The sequence below is a fragment of the Entelurus aequoreus genome, linkage group LG22, assembly GCF_033978785.1.
Source record: "Entelurus aequoreus isolate RoL-2023_Sb linkage group LG22, RoL_Eaeq_v1.1, whole genome shotgun sequence".
NCBI classification, from domain to species: domain Eukaryota; kingdom Metazoa; phylum Chordata; class Actinopteri; order Syngnathiformes; family Syngnathidae; genus Entelurus; species Entelurus aequoreus.
In genome coordinates this window covers 12,348,461-12,366,234 of record NC_084752.1, presented here as the reverse complement: position 1 = coordinate 12,366,234, position 17,774 = coordinate 12,348,461, and the positions used below count along the sequence as shown (strand labels likewise).

The 17,774-nt window shown below is 39.9% G+C and overlaps 2 protein-coding genes across 2 annotated transcripts; one reads left to right on the top strand and one right to left on the bottom strand.

Moving 5' to 3' along the window:
- LOC133639851 (gastrula zinc finger protein XlCGF57.1-like) lies at positions 1-5,525 on the top strand. The gene is made up of 2 exons (XM_062033507.1): positions 1-104; positions 3,416-5,525. Exons 1-2 carry the CDS (start codon positions 41-43, stop codon positions 4,591-4,593), a joined length of 1,242 nt encoding a protein of 413 aa, XP_061889491.1. The 5' UTR covers positions 1-40; the 3' UTR covers positions 4,594-5,525.
- An 8,226-nt stretch (positions 5,526-13,751) lies between these two features.
- On the bottom strand, positions 13,752-17,774 carry LOC133639322 (green-sensitive opsin-like). Its single transcript, XM_062032556.1, has 5 exons — positions 17,303-17,774; positions 17,064-17,232; positions 14,446-14,611; positions 14,124-14,363; positions 13,752-14,043 (listed from the first exon to the last, which is right to left on the bottom strand). Exons 1-5 carry the CDS (start codon positions 17,685-17,687, stop codon positions 13,945-13,947), a joined length of 1,059 nt encoding a protein of 352 aa, XP_061888540.1. The 5' UTR covers positions 17,688-17,774; the 3' UTR covers positions 13,752-13,944.

Below are 17,774 nucleotides of genomic sequence, written 5' to 3'. Positions count from 1 at the left end.
CTTCTATGGTTGAGGGCTCTTCCGCCTCCTCACCGGACGGATGCCGGAAGCAGAGAGAAGATCTTCGGTGCCTGCGACTGTGTTGACATTTACCTGCTTTTCAGGTTGGTACACGGTGAAAATCACACAAATGTCTATTTTTATTCATCGGAACGTTTCATGCCAGGTTTGACAAGATTTGTGTCGGATTGTTGATGTTGAAATGTCAAGTTAATGACTTTGTGTGTCCGAGTCCTTTGAGATGTCGCGGCAAACGGCCGTGTTGCAAAATGGCTGCGGCCGTTTGTTAAAATGTATTATTGTGTGAACACACACAGCATAGAGAGAATGATGAGGTGTAATTTGGCCCTGACATATATGTATGAAACTGTTGTGAAAGGAAAGGAAATTGCTAATACATTGTTTGAAGCAAAATAATTTTTTTCAAAAAGTCCCAATTGCAAAGTTCAGTTCAGTTCCAGTTAGTTAGGCCTTTTATTAATATCGCGATATTTTTAGGCCATGTCACGATACACGATATATATCTCGATATTTTTGCCTTAGCCTTGAATGGACACTTGATGCATATAATCACAGCAGTATGATGATTCTATGTGTCTACATTAAAACATTCTTGTTCATACTGCATTAATATATGCTCATTTTAAACTTTCATGCAGAGAGGGAAATCACACCTAAATCAATTGACCAAAACTGTATTTATTAAACAGTTATTAAGCAGTGGCACAAACATTCATGTCATTTCAAAACAGAAAGTGCAAGATTGTCAGAGACATTTTTAAACAAGCTATGAGTGCACTTTTGTGCATGATGTCAGTCACTAAGATGACATATCAAAACAACACTCAATTAAAGTGCACTTTTTGTACAGAACGCCACTAAAATAGTTTAAACTAAATCAAGTGCACTTTTGTGCATGATGTCCCACAAGATATTTCATCTAGATCAGTGGTTCTTAACCTTGTTGGAGGTACCGAACCCCACCAGTTTCATATGCGCATTCACCGAACCCTTCTTTAGTGAAAAATAAAATAAAAAACATTTTCTAATTCAAAACAAAGTTATATGTTTTTGGTAACACTTTAGTATGGGGAACATATTCTAAGTAACAAAGACTTAATTTAGAGTTATTTGTTTAGGGTTAGGGCCAGGGTTAGGGTTATAATAAGGCCATGCCGAATAAGGCATTACTAAGTACTTAATAATGACTAGTTAAGAGCCAATATGTTACTAATTTCCATGTTACTAAGCAACTAATTAATGGTGAATATGTTCCCCATACTAAAGTGTTACCATGTTTTATTACTGGTGCACAAAATGAACCGTGCATGAACATCACCTTGTTCAAACAACAAAACCAACACAGTGCATAAACTCACAACAAATTACACACCTGCAAATCAGTGTGACTTCTGCTGTTGCCGTATCCGTAATACGCCGATAGGGAGAATTTTTTATTTACACGATGAGTCGGGTGTGTCTTGACCTCCGCCGAACCCCTGAGCCCGACTCACCGAACCCCTAGGGTTCGATCGAACCCAGGTTAAGAACCACTGATCTAGAACATGTTTTGCTTTATTCTAGATCAAAAATCACTTCATATTCTCTACTGCTAACTAGTGTTACCATATCTGAGTTATTGTGTAGAAATATGGGGAAACAACTACAAATGTGTGCTTCATTCACAAAGATCTCGGAAAAAAGCTTTCCAAATGTATTTGAACCATTGTGATAGGCCAAATTTTAAGGGAGCTATACATTTTTGAAGTTCAAAAATGAATTGCTGTTTTTTCCTGGATTATCCATGAAAACAAAGGAGAAATGTGTGACCTGCAATTTGGAAAGTGAACTTCATCATTGCTCTCTTATTATTTAGTATAAATACATGAAATAAAAAGTAAATTGATTAATCTTTAATTAAGTAGCAAGGTTAAAATGACCACAAATAAGCAGGTCAGTGGCCGGTTGTTACATGCCTACTTTAAGGGTTCGTACGGGTGCTCTAAAAACCTTGAAAATGATTGGATTTTAACGTTGTGTTTTCAAGGTTTGAAAAATGCTTGAATTTTGGGTGAAGTGCTTGTAAATGCTTGGAAATGTCCATCGTATTTCTCAGCAGTCTGACTCAATAGGCTAATTATCAAATGGAAATAAAATAAAACAAGATTCCTTAAAAATTTAAGCTACACGCTTGATCTGTAGGCTTTGCATGAGCCCTTACATTAGGTTGTTGTCATGCCAGAGCCGTATATACGGCTCTGTGTCGCCCCCAAAAGGACAGTGGTGCATCGGTCCATCATGCCGGGAGGTTGTCGTTTTAATGAACATTGGATAGAAAATGACAAATACAAACTTTGGATAAAACGTGGACCAAATCCACATGTAGCCTGCTGCAAAGTATGCAAAATAGGAAATCCAGCTTTTCGCAATGGGAGAGTCGGCTCTCTTGCTTCATATGAAAGGTAAACCACAGAGATAGCCCTACATGTTAACTAACGTTAGCAAAAGTTTTGTTTTCTAACCTTTTGGTACATGCTCGACCTAAACTTTGAGATTAGCGCTAGATTACATGTTAATTACGAAAAGTTATTACGAGCTATGAAAAGAAAAAGGTGAGCGTTTGTCAATGATAAATTATAATGTTAAGAACTTCCCTCAACTAAACATCGATTTGTTATCATAGCCACAGTTATAAGGCTTGGATATGCTTAATGAAAAGTGACTGAGGTGTTATGAAACAAACAAAATATTTTCTTTTAATTTATTATCCTTATATTAATGTGAAACCGTTTTGTTAATAAATGAGTAAAATTGACATTTTGAGGGTGCGTGTATTCATATCACATTATGCAGTTTACAAGCACAAATACGGTGTGAATCAATCCGTGCTGTTCGATGTCATTGCGTGATGTAAGTAAAAAAACAGAACAAGAAATGTGAAAAAACAACACATGGAGACACGTTTGCAAACACCAATGACAATGAATAGTCACACTGCTTCATTTTCTATGCCCCATTCAGTTGCTGGTTCAATGTTAGGCTTAGGTTTTAGCAGATTTTCCGTATTTTTCCTACAGACAGCATTTGGTGACCTCAAACAACAAGGCTATGGATTGATTCATGGGTGTTACCATTTAGTGGTCAATTGTACGGAATATGTACTTCACTGTGCAACCTACTAATAAAAGTCTCAATCAATCAATCAATCAAACACTGGTTTTCGCCTTTTGAAGGGTACTGGAAAAACTGGAAAATTGATCTTGAAAGTCTTTAAAAAGTGCTTGAATTTGGCCATGGAAAAGGTGTACGATCCCTGTCAAGGACATTATCACAACATATGCATGGACAATGTCTCATGTGACAGAGCAAAGCTGGATTTTTCTAAACCATGTGTTTGTTTTCTTGTGTCCTGCAGACATCTGGGGAGAACATCTTCTCCCGAGCAGCAAGTGGACCTCAAGAATGGAGCAGGATAAGCCTCAGCCCCCCTATATTAAAGAGGAGGAGGAGCTGCAGTACCCCTTCATTAAAGGGGAAGAGGAGAAGCCAAAGCAAGCCCACATTAAAGAGGGGGAGGAGCAACTTACCTCTTACATAAAGGAGTCGCATTCCCCCGTCACATTACAGAGAAAGAGGAGTCATAGCTCTGCTCACATTAAAGAGGAAGAGGAGGAACACAGCATCAGTCAGGAGGAGTTTGAAGGACTTGAGGATGACCAAGTGGTCTGTGTTATCGTGAAGAGTGAAGATGATGAGGTCAAAGGTGAAAGTGAGGAGAAGAGAGAGGTGGAGCCTCCAAGCAGCAGCTCAACTCAACACATGACAACAGAAGCTGATGGAGACCACTGTGGAGGATCCCAAGCAGACAAGATCTTAGCTCCACTATCAAGGTCACACTCTCCTTACACTGATGATGAAGACTCTGAAGCTGATAAAACACGTCACACTGACAACACACACTTTAATAAGACATGTCACACTGACAACACACACTTGACATGTTCTGACTGTGGCAAAACTTTTAAATACTGTTGTCAACTGAAAATACACATGAGGATACACACTGGAGAAAAACCTTTTTCCTGCTCAATCTGTGGTCTATGTTTTACTCAAAAGCAACATTTGATAACACACACAAGAACACACACTGGAGAAAAACCTTTTACCTGTTCAGTCTGTGGGCTAGGTTGTACTCAAAGGCAACATTTGATAATACACACAAGAATACACACTGGAGAAAAACCGTTTTCTTGTTCAATCTGCAGCAAAGATTTTACTCAAGGATACCATTTGAAAGCGCACATGAGAATACACACTGGAGAAAAACCTTTTTCCTGCTCAAAGTGTGGTAAAGGTTTTGCGCATAAAAACGTGCTGAAAGGACACATGACAATGCACGCTGGAGAAAAACCTTTTTCTTGTTCGATCTGCGGCAAAGATTTTACTCAAGGATACCATTTGAAAGCGCACATGAGAGTACACACGGGAGAAAAACCTTTTTCCTGCTCAGAGTGTGGTAAAGGTTTTGCACATAAAAATATGCTGAAAGGACACATGAAAATGCATGCTGGAGAAAAACCTTTCCCCTGTTAAATCTGTTAAGGTTTTGTACAACAGTGTTTTTTAACCACTGTGCTGCGGCACACTATTGTACTGTGATATATCGTCTGGTGTGTCCATGGGAGATTATGTAATTTCACCTAATTGGGTTACAAAATATGTTTTGCAAACCAGTAATTATAATCCGCAAATAATGTGCCATTGTTGAGTGTCTGTACTGTCTAGAGCTCAGCAGAGTAACCATGTAATACTGTTCCATATCAGTAGGTGGCAGCAGGTAGCTAATTGCTGTGTAGATGTCAGGAACATGGTTTGTGGTGATATGCAGACGACAGCGGGAGGCAGCGTGCCGGTAAAAAGGTATCTAGCGCTTGAACCAAAAATAAACAAAGGGCATTGAAGCTTAGGGATGGCTATGTACAACTAAACCAAAACTGAGCTGGCTGCAAAGTAAACAAAAACAGAATGCTGGACGACAGCAAAGACTTACAGCGTGTGGAGCAGACGGCGTCCACAAAGTACATCCGTACATGATATGACAATCAACAACAAAATAGGAGCGCAAGACAAGAATTAAAACACTACACTCAGGAAAACACCAAAAAACTCAAAATAAGTCACGGCGTGATGTGACGGGTCGTGACAGTACACCTACTTTGAGACAAGAGCTATAGTGATGCATGGTTGGTTATGGTTTAAATTTATATCCAACAATTGCTAGAACGACTTTTTATTGTCAATATCAGCTGCTGAGTTTCATTTTTTTATGTTTTCTGCTGTGGGGGTGCCTCAAGATTTTTTCAATGAAAAAAATGTGCCTTGGCTCAGAAAAGGTTGGAAAAACACCGTTGTACAAAGTCAATATTTGAAAGTACACATGAGAAGACACACTGGTGAGAAAGTGTTGAGTTGGTGAAAGATTCTCGTCTAAGTTCAAGTGTGCTAGTGAGAACAGCAGCAGCAAATGAAGCTGCAGGATTTGAAATAAACTGTGAAAAGTTAACTTTGACAAACGTTGATTCTGCCAAGCCTGTTCTCTTGGCTGGGGTTTCGCTAGATAGTGGGTGGGGACAGTGGGAATATCATTCATCCATTCATGCGTGTCACTAATTAGATGACGAGGCATTTGGCTACACTTAAGGAACCGTGAGGCTCACGCATTCATCACGATCGGGAGTCCAGCATTGGTCTTCGGGGTGAGCAATGTCATACTTCGTGAGGGGAGCGAGCTCGTTAAGAACAGGCCCCGTTTAGCAGGGCCCGCTCGTCATAAAACATACCTACCTACATGTCATGGGCAACCCCAGGTTGAAGGGCTGATGTTGTCATCCTGAAAGACCACCTGGCCTGAACTTTGAATGCTCAAGGATACCAAAGCATTTTGGACAATTTCATGCTTTCAACCTTGTGGGAACAGTTTGTAGTGGGCCCCTTCCTCTTCCAACATGACTGTGCACCAGTGCACAAAGCAAGGTCCATAAAGACATGGATGACAGAGTCTGGTGTGGATGAACTTGACTGGCCTGCACAGAGTCCTGACCTGAACCCGATAGAACACCTTTGGGATGAATTAGAACAGAGACTGAGAGCCAGGCCTTCTCGGCCAACATCAGGGTGTGACCTCACCAATGCGCTTTTGGAAGAATGGTGGAAAATTCTGGCAAACACACTCTGCAACCTTGTGGACAGCCTTCCCAGAAGAGTTGAAGCTGTAATAGCTGCAAAGGGTGGACCCACATCATATTGAACCCTATGGGTTAGGAATGGGATTGCACTTCAATTTCATATGTGAGTCAAGGCAGGTGGCCAAACACTTTTGGCAATATAGTGTATGATATACATATTTGTTTTGCATTTGTTCATTCCTTTGCTTTTGAGTACACATACATCCCTCTTAGTTCATATTTACTGGTTCACATCTGAAACATCTTCTGGACCACTTCTTGAAGCATATTATTATTTGAGCAGTTGTGTTTCATACAAGATCATATACTTTTAAAATGTGAGACTTTATGAATCATTTGTTGGATCTAGATAATCCATTGTATTATCTGAATTACTGTCTTTTGTAATATGATTTTTTTTTTTGTATATGTACACTACCGTTCAAAAGTTTGGGGTCACCCAAACAATTTTGTGGAACAGCCTTCGTTTCTAAGAACAAGAATAGACTGTCGAGTTTCAGATGAAAGTTATCTTTTTCTGGCCATTTTGAGCATTTAATTGACCCCACAAATGTGATGCTCCAGAAACTCAATCTGCTCAAAAGAAGGTCAGTTTTGTAGCTTCTGTAACGAGCTAAACTGTGAACATGATTGCACAAGGGTTTTCTAATCATCAATTAGCCTTCTAAGCCAATGAGCAAACACATTGTACCATTAGAACACTGGAGTGATAGTTTCTGGAAATGGGCCTCTATACACCTATGTAGATATTGCACCAAAAACCAGACATTTGCAGCTAGAATAGTCATTTATCACATTAGCAATGTATAGAGTGTATTTCTTTAAAGTTAAGACTAGTTTAAAGTTATCTTCATTGAAAAGTACAGTGCTTTTCCTTCAAAAATAAGGACATTTCAATGTGACCCCAAACTTTTGAACGGTAGTGTATGTCCCCAGACCTTTATGCAATAATAATGTATGCTCAACAAAAGTTGGGTACAATAAATGTAGTTAATATTAGTGAGTATGTTTTTTTTTAATGTAATACTGCGGTCATTTCTGATCCGTCTAAGTCTGGGGTCCAGACTGAGGCCAAGGGGAAGAAAACCTCATAGCCATAGCACACATAAGCATGTGTGTAAGAGGGGAACTCAAAGGACATTAAATACATTGAAAGAGCAGAGCTGATGCAACCAGCCACTTCTACACACAGCCACAAAAGTAAAATAACAAACATATACACCATGGTGGCCTCTGCGGTGTTCCACGCCATCTGCTGGGGTCAGGAGAGCATGGCCAGGGACAGGAGCAGACCCAACAAAGCAACCCTCGCCCGCCCACCAACTCTCGACCCGTGTCCAGTCCGCATGGATGAGCGAGGAAACGTCCAAGGAGACCGAGGTGTCCGATACCTGCTCATTCAGCCAAGACACTGTGAAGCTTGTCCGTCCCGTCTCTTCATCCGCATCTCCTCCATTCTCTCCAAACGGACTCTGGTGTGGCAGAGAACCAGCAGCTGGTCTCAATGGCCAAAAGGCTCCCGGGAGGCAGATCCGGAAGTTCACAAAAAAGCACTGCAGAAGTCAGGAAAGTGCCACCCCTTGTCGCACAGTCCCAAAGGGTCCCGAATGAAAAGACAAAAAAACACATGAAAACGAGGGAAACATCAGGAACACAAAATGATGACACAAGAGCACAGAGCTCCTGCCACCAGCAGCCACTACAGCGGCGCCTACTTGTAAAAGAAAATACATACATATATATAATTACACTCAGTAGCAACAATTAAAGAGCACTTTCATCCAGTTCATTTGAGCAAAGCAAAAGTAGTGAGGAAAGTGAAATATGTTGAACAATAGAAGAATATTTCTATCAGCAGTCAATATTGAAATATTGTAAAGCTGAGCTACACTATATTGCCAAAAGTATTTGATCAGAATCAGGTGTCCTAATCACTTGGCCCGGCCACAGGTGTATAAAATCAAGCACTTAGGCATGGAGACTGTTTCTACAAACATTGGCGAAAGAATGGGCCGCTCTCAGTGATTTCCAGCGTGGAACTGTCATAGGATGCCACCTGTGCAACAAATCCAGTCGTGAAATGTCCTCGCTCCTAAATATTCCAAAGTCAACTGTCTGCTTTGTTATAAGAAAATGTAAGAGTTTGGGAACAACAGTAACTAAGCCACAAAGTGGTAGGCCACGTAAACTGACAGAGAGGTGTCAGCGGATGCTGAAGCGCATAGTGCAAAGACTTTCTGCACAGTCAGTTGCTAAAGAGCTCCAAACTTCATGTGACCTTCCAATTAGCCCACGTACAGTACGCAGAGAGCTTCATGGAATGGGTTTCCATGGCCGAGCAGCTGCATCTAAGCCATACATCACCAAGTCCAATGCAAAGCGTGGGTGGCAGTGGTGTAAAGCACGTCACCACTGGACTCTAGAGCAGTGGAGACGCCTTCTCTGGAGTGATGAATCACGCTTGATTCCCGGGCGCGGCGCCGCTGCTGCCCACTGCTCCCCAAGGGGATGGGTCAAATGCAGAGGACAAATTTCACCACATCTAGTGTGTGTGTGACAATCATTGGTACTTTAATCTTAATCTTTTCCATCTGGCAATCTGATGGACCAGTCTGGGTTTGGAGAGCGGTACATTTCGGACTGCATTGTGCCGAGTGTGAAATTTGGTGGAGGAGGAATTATGTTGTGCCCTCCAGTCTGTGCCAATTAACGGGATCAACTTTTCCTTGTCAATTTGTAATGGATTTTGATAATGATTCCTTTAAAATGTCAATTGTGGCGCGCGCCCAAGTTTTGGCATTCCCCGAGATCAAGGACTGCGTGTCAGCGTTGGTGAGCGCCAACTTGATCATATTGGTCAGGGTAAGTACCATTCTGGCTATTGTGGGCGGCTGATTATCTTTATTAATATTTTTGTTACGTACGGCGAGACGACACAACGGCAGGAATCAGTTCAATAAGTTTAGTGATACTGATTATGCGTTGGGGTGTGTATGCTACTCTATGTGAATGGTGCAAGACGATGTGAAGAATTAACAATGTAAATGTTACCAGAGGTTGTTGTGTGTGCATGTTGGATGAACCTTTCAAGAGTGCAGAGGGGCAAGGCAAGAAGACAGTCCGAGGGCAGGCGAGAGGTCAGGGGCTGGAGAGAGGTGACAAGGTCCGTGTCCAAGCGGGGGTCAAGGATCGAGGGAAACAGTCCAGAATCTGGTGGGAAGTCGAGGCACACAGCTCCATCATGGGTAACAGAAGGAACACTGCGGGGAACACAGGGGACACGAGACACGGGCAGAGGGAAAACACAGGGAGAACAAGTACGCCGAGGGAAGCCAGAGACGGGATTCTTACTACGAGGAGTGAACTACGTTCCGGCCCTGGATCTTCGGGTCCGCTGGTCTTTATGCTGTCTGCCCTCATCAGACCCAGGTGCGCGGATTGATGATTGAGGATTTATTCTGTCAAAAAGTCTGGATTTTTTCTGTCAAAAAGTCTGGATTTTTTCTGTCAAAAAGTCTGGATTTTCTCTGTCAAAACGTCGGGATTATTTCTGTCAAAAAATCTAGATTTTTTTCTGTCAAAAAATCGGGATTTTTTTCTGTCAAAAAATCGGGATTTTTTTCTGTCAAAAAATCTGGATTTTTTTCCGTCAAAAAATCGGGATTTTTCGGTCAAAAAGTCTGGATTTGTTCTTCACAAAGTGGATTTTTTTCTGTCAAAAAGTCTGGATTTTTTCTGTCAAAAAATCGGGAGTTTTTTTCTGTCAAAAAATCAGAATTTTGCCCGTCAAAAACTCGGAATGTTTGCTGTCAAAAGGTCGGGATTTTTTCTGTCAAAAATTCTGGATTTTTTCTGTCACAAAGTCTGTATTTTTTTCTGTCAAAAAGTCGGGATTTTGTCCGTCAAAATGTCGGGATTTTGTCCGTCAAAAAGTCTGGATTTTTTCTGTCAACAAGTCGGGATTTTTTCTGTTAAAAAGTCAGGATGTTTTCTGTTAAAAGGTTGGGATGTTTTCTGTCAAAAAGTCGGGATTTTTTCTGTCAAAAAGTCTGGAATTTTTTTTGTCAAAAAGTCGGGATGTTTTCTGTCACAAAGTCAGAGTTTTTTCTGTCAAAAAGTTGGGATGTTTTCCGTCAAAAAGTCAGGGTTTTTTCTGTCAAAAATTTGGGATGTTTTCCGTCAAAAAGTCGGTATATTTTCTGTCAAAAAGTCGAGATTTTTCCTGTCAAATAGTCGAGATTTTTTCTGACAAAAAGTCTGGATTTTTTTTGTCAAAAAATCTGGATTTTTCTGTCAAAAAGTCTGGATTTTTTCTGTCCAAAAATTTGGATTTTTCGGTCAAAAAAATTTAGGAATTTTTTCTGTCACAAAGTCTGGATATTTTCTGTCACAAATACTGGATATTTTCTGTCACAAAGACTGGATTTTTTACTGTCAAAAAGTCAGTATTTTGTCTGGATTTTTTCTGTCAAAAAATCGGGATTTTTTTCTGTCAAAAATCTGAATTTTGTCCGTCAAAAACTCGGAATGTTTTCTGTAAAAAATTTTGGATTTTTTCTGTCACAAAGTCGGTATTTTTACTGTAAAAAATGTTGGATTTTTTTCTGTCACAAAGTCGGTATTTTTACTGTCAAAAAATCTGGATTTTGTTTGTCAAAAAGTCTGGAAGTTTTCTGTCAAAAAGTCGGGATTTTGTCTGTCAACAAGTCAGGATTTTTTTTCTGTTAAAAAGTCGGGATGTTTTCTGTCAAAAAATCGGGATTTTGTCTGTCAAAAAGTCTGGATTTTTTCTGTCAAAAAGTCTGGATTTTTTTTGTCAAAAAGTCGGGATGTTTTCTGTCAAAAAGTCGGGGGTTTTTCTGTCAAAAAGTTGGGATGTTTTCCGTCAAAAAGTCGGTATGCTTTCTGTCAAAAAGTCGAGATTTTTTCTGTCAAAAAGTCAGAATTTTTTCTGTCAAAAAATCTGGATTTTTTCTGTCAAAAATCTGGATTTTTTTTCCCGTCAAAAATCGGGATTTTTTTTCTGTCAAAAAATCGGGATTTTTCTGTCAAAAAATCAGGATTTTTTTCTGTCACAAAGTCTGGATTTTTTCTGTCACAAAGTCTGGATTTTTTCTGTCAAAAAGTCTGTATTTTTTCCGTCAAAAAATTGGGATTTTGTCCGTCAAAAAATCTGGATTTTTTCTGTCAAAAAATCTGGATTTTTTTCTGTCAAAAAATTGGGATTTTGTCTGTCAACAAGTCGGATTTTTTCTGTTAAAAATTCGGGATGTTTTCTGTCAAAAAAATCGGGATTTTGTCCGTCAAAAAGTCGGGATTTCTTCTGTCAAAAAGTCTGGATTTTTTTGGTCAAAAAGTCGGGATGTTTTCTGTCAAAAAGTCTGGGTTTTTCCTGTCAAAAAGTTAGGATATTTTCCGTCAAAAAGTCGGTATATTTTCTGTCAAAAAATGTAGATGTTTTCTGTCAAAAAGTCTGGATTTTTTCTCTCAAAAAGTCTGGATTTTATCTGTCAAAAAATCTGGATTTTTTTTTTCTCAAAAAATCTGGATTCCTGTGTCAAAAAATCGAGATTTTTTTCTGTCACAAAATCGGGATTTTTTTTTGTCAAAAAGTCTGGATTTTTTCTGTCACAAAGTCTGGATTTTTTCTGTCAAAAAATCTGGATTTTTGCTGTCAAAAAATCTGTATTTATTCTGTAAAAAAAATGGAATTTTTTTCTGTCAAACTGTCAGGATTTTTACTGTTAAAAAAATCGGAATTGTTTTCTGTCAAACTGTCGGGGTATTTTCTGTCAAAAAGTCAGGATTTTTTCTGTCAAAAAGTTCTGGCTTCTTGCATAAATTTCTCCATGATTTCAGTGTCCTTATCTCTGGGTGTTATGGACGTGTAATGCATCGTCCTTGACAGAATGTCCATCTATGTGACCATGTGGAGTTCAAGTCCATCGTGCACCTTTGCCAGGTAACTAACCATGCTTTTTTACTTACTTTTGTTGATTCCTTTATAGCAGTGGTCCCCAACCACCGGGCCGCGGATCGATTGGTACCGGGCCGCACCAGAATTTTTTTTTTATTTTTTTTAATTTTTTTTTTATTTTTTTTATTTATTTTTATTTTATTTATTTTTTTTATTTTTTTTATTTTTTTTATTTTATTTTTTATTTTTTTTTATTTTTTTTTTATTTTATTTTTTTTTATTTTTTTTAAATCAACATAAAAAACACAAGATACACTTACAATTAGTGCACCAACCCAAAAAACTCCCTCCCCCATTTACACTCATCCACACTCATTCGCACAAAAGGGTTGTTTCTTTCTGTTATTAATATTTCTGGTTCCTACATTATATACATCCATCCATCCATTTTCTACCGCTTATTCCCTTTGGGGTCGCCGGGGGCGCTGGAGCCTATCTCAGCTACAATCGGGCGGAAGGCGGGGCACACCCTGGACAAGTCGCCACCTCATCACAGGGCCAACACAGATAGACAGACAACATTCACACTCACATTCGCACACTAGGGCCAATTTTTTTTAGTGTTTAGTTGTGAGACAGGAAGATGTTCCTGTATGTCTGCAAGACTGTCCTGTACTGATTTGTGTCTGTGCCAATATTTCCATGGAAACAGAGGATAAAAGCACATGAGAAGATGGCTCTGATGATAGTAATAGCTAAGAGATGAACAATGTCTCCCTCGTTCAGAATACGCAAAGTCACACTTAATCAATTAGTTCTCTAATCAAAAGTTGAGTTTTTGCCCCATTTGAGAAAAATCCCTCAGAGTAGTTTTACTATTTCTTTTTTTTTTTAGTTACTTCAGTTAAATACTTTAAAAATAGAATGTGAGGTTACAGTGCACTTGACCTTAAAAAAAAAGATGATAATCATAGTTTGAGTTTGTGCCAAATTTGAGGAAAATCTATCAAAGAATTCTTGAGATATGGCTTTAACAATGTGCAAAGTTAAGACAAAATTTTTAAAAAAAAAGTGTTTAAAAAAATACTCAAGACCTGCTGTGACATCAACACATTGTTTTGTTCATGTAAATATTGTTTTGTACCATATTGTGTACAGATTCTAAACTGTAATGCATTATTCGATATTTTGATTGATGTCAGCCATTTTGGGCCAAAGTGTTCTTTATTTTATTTTATTTTATACTTCCTCTTATAAACAGTATGTACTGACATTTTAAATGTATAAAACATAATTGTTTAGCAAAATGTACCATGTGTATGTTCAATTGTACAGGTTGCTATTCACTTATTTTGAAGCGTTTTTTTCATTTTTTTTTTTTTTTGTATGTTTCATGGTTTAAATTCAAATTAAAGTATACCAATGCTAAAATACTTGCCTCAAATGTTAGGTATATGTATTCATGTCAATTTGTGATAGAGATTCTGTTTCCAGAATGAATGTAAATGCAAAAACAAGCTGCATAAGATTTTCGTTTTTTGTAATTCCTATTTTTATACATTTATGGCTCTAAAAAAAAAACGCCAGGATATTTTGCAGAGAAATTTTAATCTAATGTCCACAATGGCGTTGTCTATGCAAAAATGCAAAAAAAGAGTAGTGCCCAGACGTGGGAACGAAAATCACTTTCTAGCCACTTTTTCCTGGTTCACCTTTTATGACAAAAAATAAATAAATAAATAAATAAATACTTTATACGACGACTTTGAGGTGTCGTCATATTTAAGTCACTGAGGACACTTCTGTCTTGCTGGTGGAAACTGAGCTCTCGTCCTCCACCAAGCCGCCCATTCCGATGGTGCTCAGCATGCAGTTACGGAACTGGAAACAAGAGCAAAGAGATTCCTTTTGGCATTGAAGTTGCAGCATTTAGTGTGCACTAAGGGGGACTGTGTACCAACCTGTTTATTAAACAGCACATAGATGACAGGGTTATACAGGGCAGAACTCTTTGAAAAGAAGGCGGGGACAGAAGCGGTCAAAGCAGAAAAGTAAGCTCCTTTGTTCATGAAGATCCATCCAGCAAAGGTAGCGTATGGCACCCAGGCTACCAGGAAGCCAAAGACCATCAGCACGCACATACGTGTGACTTCCTTCTCAGCTTTCTGAGTGGAGGCTGAGTCCTGCTGCTGGGCTGCAGCCTGGAGGCAAAGCACAGGAAATGATGTTGGAGATGATGGAGTTGCAGATCATTCTGCTGATCACATGTAATGCACAACTTACAGCTTTGACTGTCAGCACAAGGCTGCCATAGGTGAAGAATATCAGGAAGACGGGAGTGAAGAAGTGGACGACAAACAGGTATATGACGTATGATTCGTTGTTAAAGCCTGGAGCCAGAGTGTAGTAGTCGGGTCCGCAGGAGCACTGCATGCCCTCGGGCAGGTACCTGTTGAAGATTGAATCCACTTTTCTTTAGGAGATACTACATCTTTTATTTTCTTTCTATTTTCACACATGTAGGTGAAGTCCCAGTCTACATTCTCGACTTGTAATTCGACTGTTGGCCCTAAGCTGTGTGTTTCTCGTATGCTAGGGGGTGATCGTGGTCAACTCAGCTTGTTTAGCTATATGGGATAACATAACATAAAATAGTAGCTGTCACGACTCGAAGAAGCTCTCGGATCTAACCGATAACTACAACTTTCCACAACTATTATATGTTAAAGGCCTACTGAAATGCGATTTTCTTATTTAAACGGGGATAGCAGGTCCATTCTATGTGTCATACTTGATCATTTCGTGATATTGCCATATTTAGTAGGAATTAGTAGAGAACATCGATGATAAAGTTCGCAACTTTTGGTCGCTGATAAAAAAGCTTTGCCTGTACCGGAAGTAGCAGACGATATGCGCGTGACGTCACAGGTTGTGGAGCTACTCACATCTGCACATTGTTTACAATCATGGCCACCAGCAGCGAGAGCGATTCGGACCGAGAAAGCCACGAATTCCCCATTAATTTGAGCGAGGATGAAAGATTCGTGGATGAGGAAAGTGAGAGTGAAGGACTAGAGGGCAGTGGAAGCGATTCAAATAGGGAAGATGCTGTGAGAGGCGAGTGGGACCTGATATTCAGCTGGGAATGACTAAAATAGTAAATAAACACAAGACATATATATACTCTATTAGCCACAACACAACCAGGCTTATATTTAATAAAAATAAGCCTGATTAAAATAATTAATCCCGCATAACAAACACCTCCCCCCCTCCCGTCCATATAACCCACCAATACAAATCAAACACCCGCACAACACACTCAATCCCACAGCCCAAAGTACCGTTCACCTCCCCAAAGTTCATACAGCACATATATTTCCCCAAAGTCCCCAAAGTTACGTACGTGACATGCACATAGCGGCACGCACGCACGGGCAAGCGATCAAATGTTTGGAAGCCGCAGCTGCGTACGTACTCACGGTACCGCGTCTGCCTATCCAACTCAATGTCCTCCTGGTAAAAGTCTCTGTTGTCCCAGTTCTCCACAGGCCAATGGTAAAGCTTGACTGTCATCTTTCGGGAATGTAAACAATGAAACATCGGCTACGTGTTTGTGTTGCTGCAGCCGGCCGAAATACACCGCTTCCCACCTACAGCTTTCTTCTTTGCTGTCTCCATTGTTCATTAAACAAATTGCAAAAGATTCACCAACACAGATGTCCAGAATAATGTGGAATTTTGCGATGAAAACAGATGACTTAATAGCTGGCCACAATGCTGTCCCAAAATGTCCTCTACAATCCGTGACGTCACGCGCAGGCGTCATCATACCGAGACGTTTTCAGCACGATATTTCGCGCGAAATTTAAAATTGCACTTTAGTAATCTAACCCGGCCGTATTGGCATGTGTTGCAATGTTAAGATTTCATCATTGATATATAAACTATCAGACTGCGGGGTCGGTAGTAGTGGCTTTCAGTAGGCCTTTAATGTTTTAATATGTTTAAATAACATCTGCTTTTGTTCTTGTAGTTATGGTGATCATCAGACATAAAAAGATCGCCATTGTGGTGGAAGGCTTTGACTATTTAAATATAAATATGCTGTGAATTATGGCTGGTTTACAGGTCAACGACATCTAAAATGTTGTATACGGACATTTAATTATTAGATCACTAAACAAAGAACGATTGTCAATGTTTCTTGTGGAAGGTTTGAATACATTCGAGGCAGAGACAACTTTTCATGTGATCTGTTACTGTTTTGTACTTATCACTAATAAAACATAAAAGTACCAAATTCCGCATGCATTAAAAATCAATCTCTGTTTGTGCATGCGCAGGCTATGTTCGCGCTGGCACTGTGTTTCCCTGTTTCTCTGTGCGTGCTTAGTTCCTCACTTTTGGCAAACCCACCTCATCCCCTAATTTCTGATTGTTCAATTTAAATGCCTACTTTCTCCTGGTCAGAGTCAATCTAAGAGAACTGTTAGATTGTGCGTTAAACTGTGTGTCCGTTCTGAAAAAAGTTTATCTTTAGGGTGGGTTTTATTTGCCTGTGAATATTGTACTAAAGAGCGGCGTGTTGGTTCTCCACAGACACTAGCTGGCTACATGTCAGACAGAACTATTTTCCAATCCCATAATCTAGTGGTGTTAATCAGATTTTTTTTTAAAGTCAAACACGATTAAACTAAAGTGTTTATATGTATTTTAGAGAGCTGTTTTTTAAGTCAGTTCATGGAATAATTCGGTTTTCTTTAGTGCATATAAACATACTGAGTATGAAGCTTCTTTTTTCTCTAATCTAATGACTGGTTGTCTGTTTCAGACAGGATAGGCCCTAGTTTATCTCTGCCCCTTTTCAGGATTAACACAATAGCAAACAATTGGATTACCTGGACCAACCAAACAGCGGGGGTGCGGCACAGGCTAAAGCCATGATCCATGTGAAAACGACTCCAGCTCCGGCGTGTGTACTACTGAACTTGAAGTTTCCCATAGGTTTACAGACGACGATGTATCTCTCGACGGCCAGCACCACCAGAGACCACAGAGCAACTTGACCTGCAGGACAGTTTGGTTACGAATCACTCATCTTGTCATTCCAAAGGTGAGTTCATGACGGGGATCTTACCTCCCAGTGTGGCCATGAATCCCTCAACGGCACAGGAGGTGGCTCCCAATATGAAGTAGCCATTGACAGAAGACATGAGGGCAATGGTGAAGCCGAAAATGCACATGATGAGACCAGCCACAGCCAAGTTGACCAGGATGTAGTTGAGAGGTTGCCGGAGCTTCTTGTTCTGAGCCGTCACCAACAGTGTCAGACCGTTGATGGGGGTTCCAGTGCAGATCAGGAAGAACATGTAACATGCCATAAGCTTGTACATGATGGGATCCACCAAGTAGTATTGTTGGTATTCAAATGGACTTCTAACAATCCCGGTCCTGTTGGACATGGGGATGTAGAAGTTTTTGCCTTCTGTGCCATTAGGCTCAAATCCTCCGTCCCAAACCATCTTCGTTCACTTGGTTTACGGGAGCTTCAGTCAATCCAAACTTGGGGAGCGTGTAGTCGCGAGTCGTGTCCAGAAACCAACTGTGGC